A 10,147-nucleotide genomic window follows, 5' to 3' on the forward strand; every position below is an offset into this window, starting at 1 on the left:
TATAAGTGAAATACTGGAAACTTGACAAGGTCAGCTGATACTGGAGTTGCTCCGATTCCAGTGCAGTGCATTAGAAAGCGTCTCAGTAAATATGTAGAAAACCTGCTAAAAATATTTGAAATAATGGGTAGAAAAAGAATAATACTAGATAAAAAATATAGGAAGTCCTGAGAAAAATGTGTAAATGTTGGGTGAACACGGAGAACTGCATAAAAATACGTGGAATACTTGGTAAAAATACGTGGAATACTTGGTTTAAAAATAAATACTTCAGAAATACATGGAATTACTGGGGTAAAATACATAAAATACTGGTTAACAAAGAGAAATACTAGGCAAAAATGGGTGACGTACTGGGTAAAAATATCAGACATGCTTGATTAAACAAGGGAGAAACTGGATTTTAAAAGGGAAATATAACAACAAAAGAAAAATACCATGTAAAAATGTGTGAAATGTGCGGTAATATGTAGAAAAATGGGGCAAAAATAAGTGAACTACTAGGTAAAAACGCAGAATTGTCATCGCCAAATTTGCAGGTCCCTGTAGTTACCTGAAACAATGTCTTCGCCTCAAGACGGGTCGCAGCATCTCTGCAGCTCATCTCCGGCTGCTGCTGCATACAGGAAACTAATTCTTCTTTGGCGCTCGAGCTCAGTAGCGGGAAGTTGTTTCTTGCTTCCCCTTACAATCGTCGTAGAGTGACTGAATTTGTTAATATATACCATTAGTAAATCAAGTTAGGTCAATGAGGAGGTGGAGTATCTTCAGTGTGAAGTGAAGCTAGAACTGATTTTCCTCGTAAACTAAATAATTCAAAGGCAACATTTAATGTTGGGATGAAGCAGTTTATTCATAGGAGATATCAGTGTAACAGCCTCCAGTGTGGAAATGCATGTTGAGCTTGGAATTGTGGTACATAACACAAGATCCACTGATTAGATTTCCCTAAAGGCTTCCACTCCTTGTCATTTTTTGACCCGCAGTATGTATGGAACTTTGGTCATGTGATAACAGTACCGATATAACAAATACCTGCTGTCACATGACCAAATATTTAGGTCATATCTAAGTCGCAGACCATGTATAGGTGGAAATATCTGACAGTAGAAACTGAATTTAACTTTTCACCTGAGTAACAGCATTGAAACAACTGAATGTGTTTTCAACCGTAGTTCGCAAAATTCAACTTGGAGTTCTTGAAATTCCATTTCTGCCGTTTTCACTTATTGGGTTTGATTTCAGGCCATGTAACTGACCTTCATCAGCATGATGAAGCTGATGTACTCGTCATGATTTTGCAATAACAATTGTGTAATGTCCTCAAAGTTACCTGAGTATTGCACTTGATGTGTTTCAGCGAAGACAGGCTGAGAAAAACCTCCTTCAGTGAGAATTCAATCATGATTTACTTTAACACGTTTCTATTGTATCAATCCATGTAACTTCTCATTGACTTTAGGTAAATATACTGCGTTACTAAATTTTGTCAACAGACAATCCAGAGAAGTTACGGTTCTGAAATTTTTTCCCTGAGGCCTTGGAAAAGTCATGGAAATTTATTGGTAAAAATGTGCATGAAATGGAATTTCAGTTTCAAACAAATGAATCTAGTTTCTAATTTTGCTGTTCAGATAAACGTTTTTCAGTGCAATAATACTGCATAAAATTTCAAAATGTGATTCAAATTCAGTTTCCATTGAGGTGTTTGGTTTTTTTTCTCTCCATATATTTTTTTGTCCAAACTCTGAACGCAGACCTCCGGCACAGGTCCTCCTTCTCACTGCTCGAGTCCGACAGTGGTCTGGTGTATTACACCACAGGTGTAGCACAGCCACAGGTGCTACTTCTACTTTGTCTTGTTTTACAAATTACTTTGTGTTCTACCCTGTCACTCTTTTTATACCAAACACTAGAGCAGGGCTTTAAAGGCATCTGAGTCAAAGGACAAAACAGGAAAGGAGGTCTATTTGTATCAGCTCAGGTCTTGAGTCTTCAGTTGTCTGGTTTGGTTCTGGGCTTCCTTCCATGTGATCTAAACGGACAGTTTCACAATCTGCTGCTTGCTTTGTCCGGCGCCTTCCATTCATCGTTGGTGGTAGTTGGCTCTGATGACGACCAGTGAACTGACAACATCGAGTCAAATCACTCAGACTGTTTCCAGTGCCAGTGCCACACGGTGGTGACCATCCAATCGGGAGAGGCTCCTCTTCTCAGCTCCCGCTGGAATCTGGGAGCAAGAAGGTCAGCATGTCAGAACAGCAGTTGTTGAACACGAGCAGCTCCCAGGCTGATGCCAATCATGCATCTTCCCCTTCAAAGTGCTGAATGTTTTGTTCACATGGAGGTTATGGAGTTAGGCCATGGACTCAGGGGAGGAACGCTGTGTGTACACACTGTGGCAGTGACATCAGATAAAGTAACACTAAAGATACATTTTTATGCATTTCAGTCACAGCACACAGTGCAGAGGGAAAGCTGTATGTCTTTAGGGGTGCAGTTTTAACATTTATTTAGATAGCAGAAAGTACAAATGTGAATGGAAATGAGGGGAGAGGAGGGGAGAGGAGGGGTGAGGAGAGGACGGAAGCGTCCTCAGTTCTTAAAAGTCTATTCTAACTCCTGGCAGAAGCAGATTGACTCGTACTGACATTCAAACAAAGTTGTGTTTTTCCGTCTCACCTTGAAAATAATGAGGTGAAGATACTAAAAATGACTGCCTTATCCGGCCCAACTGTCGGTTTGCTAGCCTTTGGGATAGCATTTAAAGTGTAACAGGCTTTCTCAGAGGGATTCTGGGACCTGAAACAATAGGAAGGGAATCTGGCTTACTAGATAGGTGGGCATTAGGTAGAATAGCCACATCATGTGTTCCAAAAACTGACAGGATTACTGACTGGAAATGGAAAAGAGGCTTGGACTGTTACATGCACTGGGAGTGAAATTATTTTGCTTGGTTTTTGCATAATATGGTGCATGTGAAGCCGGTGAAAATGACCTTCCTGTAGGCGGTAATAAGCCAAAAAAGAAGCTATCCCACATTTTATGGAAGTGATTGGAACACAATAATAAACACTTGATTGTGAGGACTGGAGGGCGGATGCAGTGTGTGTGTGTGTGTGTGTGCGTGCGTGCGTGCGTGCGTGCGTGTGTGTGGTTGACCAGCTGAGTGCTTACTCATAGACTACAGTTGCTAACTTCTTCTGTGGGCTGCCATCTTCACTGCTGGCCACTTTGAATAGTTTTGTGCCCTCTGGGTCATCGGGGCCTTCGTTTGTTGACAAGAGCCAAAACCTCATGACAATAAAACAGAACGTTCTACCTGCAAAAAGAGAGACACCAGTGCATCATGCTGCTAATATCACCGGAGTGACCATCATGTCACATTCTATTTGTTGAAAGCTGACCTAAGCACTAGTACTCTGGTACATTGTTAAAAAAAGTACTAGATATATAACTACTGTGCTCCCGCCGCAGACACACCTCTAGGCAGAGTGAACAAGCTTGCGGTTTGTATTGAGGCGCTTCCTTAGGAAAAGAAACCTGACCAAAAGGGACCAGAAAGCTGGGAAATGAGAAGATATAGATATATATATAAAAAAATAAAATTCCCTCCAAGTGTTCTTCTCATGTTAGTGCGTGAAACCTATTACCGCCAAACTCACCGTAGTCATCAAAGACAACAGAGACGTCCTCCGGGAGCATAAATATAATATCATCCATTGAGATGGCGAGCTGCTCTCTCTGATCCTTGGTGAGAGATTTGCACCTTTCCTCAATATGTTTTACCATCTGAAATGACAAGAGACAATCAAGCCCGTGCAAACGAGAGCTTAAACTTAAACGTGTTCCTTTGTCAAAGTGCATGTAATTAACAAAAAACACTTGCTATGGCAAAGACATACTTGTCAAGGATCCAGCTTTGGATGCCTCGAGCTCACACAGACATTTTTTTCACTGCAGCACCACATCTTTGTGACGCCAGGATGTGGAGAGGCAGCCACGCGTTTAGCTTGATGCTAATGTCACAAACTACTGACAGCAGCGAGAGTGTACAAGTGTTTGTGGATTACTGAACATACACCTAGTTAAGATGTGGATCATACTAGATGATCTCAGAGTTTTTACAAGGATGTTTCTGTACACTTTTGCCCGTGTTATCTGGCAGTCTCTGTTAGCTTCAAGCCAAATATACACAGCTGACTCTTTTTGGTCAAGTCGGTTAGATTTGTATCGCACTAAATCACAAGAAAAGTTATCTCAGGACCCTTACAAGTGGAGCAGGTCCTCCATCACCTTCCTTCAATGAATCTGCAACCAACAATTCTCCATCAACAAGCACATCTTGCAGAAAACCTTCCTTTTAACAGGCAGGAACATTGAGCAGATCCAGGATAAGTGGGAACGGATGTCTGCTTTGACTGGTTGGGGGGAAGGAGAGCAGGACAGAGACAAAGACAGATAATGGAGGAAGACAGATATACAGAAGGAAAGAGAGGGACAGAGATAAAGAGGGAGAGAGAAAGGAGGAGAGACAAATGGACAGACGGGGATGTGAGCAGGTGGTGCTACGGGTGGCAGCTTGAGCCTCTTCAGGTCTGTAGCCTCCTCCATCAGCACCCGGGATCTGGGATGAGGGGAAGCACGAAGGCTCTGGAGAGGAGGACGACTTAGTAACATGTATGAGTGCAGGAGGACAGAAAGGAGGAGAGAAGCCCAGTGCACCATGGGAGATCCCCCGGCAGCCTAAGCTAGAATTAACCATAAGCTTTATCAAAAAAGGAAGATCTTCAGTCTGCTCTTAAACATAGAGAGGGTGTCTGCATCCCGGACCGAAACTGGTAGACGGTTCCACAGGAGGGGAGCCTGATAGCTGAAGGCTCTGGCTTCCATTCTACTTGTAGAAACTCTAGGAACCACCAGGAACCCTGCATCCTGGGAGCGGAGGGTTCTAGCTGGGTAACAGGGGACTAGGAGCTCTGTCAGGTATGAAGGAGCCTGACTGTTGAGGACTTTGTATGTTAGAAGGAGAATTTTTAAATTCTATTCTGAGCCAATTCAGAGTCACCAAAAACAAATGTGGGAGGGAAAAACATCTTTGTGAGCTGAAGACATCGATATGTGCATATGTGCTTGTAAATTCTCATAAATGACAGTCAAAGTCTTTCATTGCATCCTGCAGTTCATTGACTTCAATGGGATCACGATCAGTGTCTTGGCGCTCGTCTTGTGAGTGGTTGGTTACCTCTTTGGATACTACCCTCCTCATCCACGCGTATTGGCCTCTGGACATCATGTCAGAGATGTGGACCACAGCCTGGGCACACAACCACAAGGGGCTTTATTCTCTCCATTCTTTCACAGTCACCAATTTAATTTCACAAATAGTAAAACAAGTAGCTCACGAATGAATGGGGCGGAGAGCGATAGAGAGTTCATTTGAACTCTAGGAACCTGTTCTAAGAGACGTCTGTATGAGACCTCAGAACTGGTAGTAGTAGTAATAGTAGTAGTTTGCCTTGTTCTCCAACAGAGCACACAAAAAAACTGACGCTTTGCAAACCCATCGGTACACTAAACTAATGTTGTAGTGCTGTAAAGGTGAAAGATCGGTGCAGTGGCGAGCGTACGGCCTCGCTTGACCGTGTTTTTTTGGGCCCCTTGTTGAAAACTTGTATAAATCAGTGTGGCCCCGCAGCTGAGTGCTCACACCGCTTCCTGGTGACATCACTTTATCATTTTTGTCCTGTCTCCTAAGTGGTCAGCCTGAGTAGCTGCAGCATCCCCAAGTTGTTGTCCTTTAAAAGGGGCCATATTATGGAGTAGTCCCATTGTCAGTGACTGTTCATATTTATATTTGGGTCTCAGATGTGCGCATTAACTGTGATATAAAACAGACCAGTCATTGTGGTGAGAGCTGACTTGATATGTAGTTTTGTGATTCAGATTTTATGCACCTCCATGCATCACAAGGGGCTTCATTGATGGGGGAAGTAACCCACCAGCTTTCTCCTAACAGGCTCCACCCACAAGGGTGTTTTCAATTAGCGCTGCCTCTGAAGGTGAGCTCCAGTAATGTGGGAGTGATGTTTCCAACACCCTCTCAACACCAAGAACTTTTGGAGGGAGGGGCCAGGAGCCCAAACAGCCTGATGGTTGCAGAGTGACTGGAGTTGTAGTGAATTCATGGTAGGGCTGTAACTGGGAGCTTTGGGCCATAAATGCTTGCTAATATTTTTTAAAAACACCACCACAATACAGTTTGATGTTGGGACAAAGGCCCAATATGGCCACTGTACAGTATTAATGTTTCTTTACTCCTGGGGGCAAGATTAGACTGGCTGTATTTTACTGTGGTTGTTCCCAGGTAAGTCATGTGACCTCCAGCAGTCTTTTATTTTCTTTTTACTTTAGTTGTGATACCTTCCTCCGCCTGCCTCCTATTGTTTAGATTTGAGGAGTCAAACAAGCTGTCAGGTGAACAGAAATTAACGCGATGTTTCGGGACATAAGTGGAGGTTTATCAACCACATCTGAGCTGGATTCGCTTCCTGGTTGCAGTCATTGGGTACCTGCTTCACTCCTCTTTCAAACTCCTCTGAGGTGACGTCTTGCCGAAAGAACAGCTCAATGAGGAACAAGGTGACTTTACATCGGATCCATGTGATGGCGTCTGGGATGCCGACCACGGAGACAGCTGGCTGCCGGCCGGAGCTCTCCGGGTGCCCCTCGCCTCCGCTCTGCGAGCTGAACAGTCTGCGGTTCTGACCGGCGAAGTGGACCCGGCCGTGTTCTCCGAGACCCCGGCGGAAAGGACGTTCAGGACGCACACAACCCTCCAACGTCTGCCGGTGCACGGCCGGCTTCCTGCCGCAGCTCAGGGCCCTCTTGCTGGCTACGAGGCCGGCGAGCTCCCGGCATGCAACCAAGCTGCTGAGCCGTCGCATCACGACGAGGAGGGTCGACTGTGTGGAGGGAGCTCCGTGACCACCTCCATTCTCTCGTCGTCCTGTGGCAACCTTACGCAACTTTCCCCTTATTGTACCCACAATGCTTGTGGTGTTTTCTACGTTACCGCCTCATTCAAGTGCTGTTGGACACGAGAGCTCTTACTGAGCATTGCCTCGTTACACATAAGTTCAGTTTCACACGACGTACTGAAGGTCATTTGTCTTAAAAGCGAGTAAGTTCTTCTTTTTGAAGGAAATACGGAAGATTTTTATTGAAAAATACAAAAACAACAGGGACCTCAGGGTGGTTTTAGTCGTTAATCAGCCATCCAAAACGTGGTATTCTGTATTCAAACACCCTCATGACATGAGGCGGGCAAGTACGCCATTATTTAAGTCTCATTAAGTCAGGGATGTAAAATGAAATCAAATAAAACCTTAAACTGAACATTATACTGCTTGATGTACTAAATACCTGCTGGAGCTGAACTCCGAGGAGCACGTAAAGGCAGCAAAGGGCCTCGACGGAATCGGTCCAGTAGAGGGAGCTAAACATCCATGTGTGTGTGAGTGTGTGTGTGTGTGTGTGTGTGTGTGTGTGCAAAAATTATGAGAAAACTACGAGACAAACTTAGAGGTGTGTGTGTGTGCGTGCGTGCCCGTGTGTTACACACAAACACTCACACACACACAGTCTGAGTTCTGCGCAGGTGCACAAAATGATTGTGCGAAAATGGGAAATTGATCAGCAGACCAAAACATCATTAAGTTCCCGCTGTTTCCGGTGATTACAGGTCAGCGCCGTTTCCCGTCACTCCCTCGTCCCCCCCCCCCCCCCCCCCCACGCGCGCTCGCTCGCTCGCTCTCACGCACGCCGCGGCCACCTGCGCGTGCGGCCCCGCCCATCCGAACTCGCCCCCCCAGTCATTATTTATTAATTTATTTCTTTATTTATCAATAATTAGAACTCTGTTATTTGAAATTGCGCTCAGACTGTATCACAGTAATTATGTGTGTCATTTGAGAATGAGTTTTACATCTGTGAGTGGAATGGAGCAGAATATTAACTACTCCTCCTCTCTGGATGGCTTTAATCTGCAGATAAAGACACAAGTGCAGAGTTAGAGTCCAGGCTGCTGGTTCTTATTATGATAATGGGGAAATGTGCAATCAGACCACTGAGCTGAAATCTGTCATGAATCACTGTCATACCTGGCTTTAACAGTTTGTAAAGTAACGGGAGCATCGTAAATGTGTCATCCTTCCTGCTGGACCCACGTGAGTCGCTGGTTTCACCATGAGTCACTTACAACTGAAAAAGCCTCTTGCCCTCATTTAACACCTGGATATGTAGATTATTGTTACTTGAGTTGACGTCAAGGGGAAAAAAGATGTCTGCATGTGTCACCACACCATCATTTGAATTGTCACTGTAATACTGTAATCAGCCTGTGCAGTTACAGTATGAAAGGACGCGTGTTACTGAATTGTATTTATTTCTTTAAAGACTTTTTTTTATTTGATTTAGTAAATCAAGCATTAAAAAAGTACCTCCAGGGATATATCTTCAGTTTTCGGGGCTGCTCATATTAGTGTCGAGTCCCGGGCCCGGAGCTGAGGCAGTATTTCAGTCTCCAGGAATTGATGGATTACATGGACCAGGAAACAGAGTGAACCATCGCTTGACAGCGCAGCGAGTTGTTGTGTTTGTTATCGGCAGACTGGGTTGAGTTTTGTATCCAATGACGAACTGCCAGCTATCTGTTCCTGGACGTGGATTCTGGTGTGGACACATGTCAGGAGCTGAGTGGCTGACTGACGCCCCAACAGTAGAAACACGTGTGTGCCAGCGTCGAGCAGCAGCGGGGTGACACACTTGCATGTGTCCGGGTTGCCATGGTGATGCTAACTGCTTAGTTGTCACTGACAACTATTGCATGAACTCCGGCGATGTACCTCATTAGTCAAGACGATATTTTAACCAAGGTGTTAGTTCTATTTCTGTTTACATGTCTGGAGCGTAAACTGACTGAAGATGACACCACTCGCATGTTCTAAGTCAGACCTCCTTTGGGGAACATTGTCCCAGCAGCAGACCAATATCTGGGATGAGAGAAGTAACAGGCGCGCTGCTGGTGTCCCTCCAAGCTCTCGATGTCCCTCAAGCATGTGCTGAAAGTCTTCACGATTCAAAGATGTGAATAACTTTAGCCAAAAACAAGTCGATTTAAAAGAATGGGAAGGCCTGGCAGAGCAGTAGTTGTCAAAGTAGCAGTTAGACCGTTGTATTTGCAGATAATTAAACAGTTAAAATAATCAAGAGCTCCACAGGGATGACGCACTTTTGTTATTTAACACAGAGGTGCCATCATGGGTTCCTTTGACTAAAACCAATTGGATTTTTTTTTTGCGCTTGTGCTTTCAGTGCAACTTCATTTTGCCACTTAAAGCAAACACCCTTTTATAAGATTGTAGTATTTATAGATTTATTTTGTAGCGTAGGACAAAAAGCACAGAGTGAAGCACAGAACTTATTGCAGACGTTGAACTGAAAACCTGTTTACTCTGAGACGTAGAACGCTAAGAGTTCTCCAGGTTGTAGGACTAAATTATGTGAGATTTTTCTGAGTCAAACATTTCTGAGATGTGTCACAGGCCTCCACATACTAGATCTATCTATCTGTCTATATATCTATCTGTCTATCTATCTATCTATCTGTCTATCTATCTATCTATCTATCTATCTATCTATCTTCAGACTGGATAGGTTGGGATGTTCTCGCTATTCTTGACTTGTTAATCTTACTGTAAATGCACTGACTGCATCAGAGGTCTTAAATGTGTATGTGTGGAACGTGGTTGTGCCTGTGTGTGTGTGTATATGTGTGCGTGCATGCATGCGTGTGTATGTGTAAGTGCTCCCGCTGCAGCTGGTTCTTCTTCTGTGGTGCCACTGGAAGGCGCTGTTGTCCACGGATGAGCTGCAGGTAGCAGCAGCTGACTGGGTTGAAGAGTCCCTGCAGAACTGAGCTTTAGAGAGTGTGAGGCAGGTCAGCGGTGGTGCAGGGGTTAAATATGGGGCCTCCTTTGTTAGCACCCAGTACACTGAAATATATCTGTTTTATGTATTTTTTTTTGACCACATACTAACAGTGGAAAAACCAAAGCATTAATAAGTACAATGATCTTAATTCTAA

At 44.2% G+C, this 10,147-nt stretch overlaps 1 protein-coding gene across 1 annotated transcript; it reads right to left on the bottom strand.

Annotated features, from left to right (window-relative positions):
* Nucleotides 1–839: 839 nt before the first annotated feature.
* Nucleotides 840–7,072, bottom strand: LOC147252890 (m-AAA protease-interacting protein 1, mitochondrial). The gene is made up of 6 exons (XM_086217783.1): nt 6,573–7,072; nt 5,246–5,317; nt 3,666–3,792; nt 3,178–3,322; nt 2,683–2,802; nt 840–2,230 (listed from the first exon to the last, which is right to left on the bottom strand). Exons 1-6 carry the CDS (start codon nt 6,945–6,947, stop codon nt 2,146–2,148), a joined length of 924 nt encoding a protein of 307 aa, XP_086073909.1. The 5' UTR covers nt 6,948–7,072; the 3' UTR covers nt 840–2,145.
* Between the last annotated feature and the right edge of the window lie 3,075 nt (nt 7,073–10,147).

The sequence above is a fragment of the Aulostomus chinensis genome, chromosome 11 (genome assembly GCF_037954235.1).
Source record: "Aulostomus chinensis isolate RoL2024-O1b breed Wild chromosome 11, RoL_Achi_v1.0, whole genome shotgun sequence".
In the NCBI taxonomy this organism is placed as follows: Eukaryota; Metazoa; Chordata; class Actinopteri; order Syngnathiformes; family Aulostomidae; genus Aulostomus; species Aulostomus chinensis.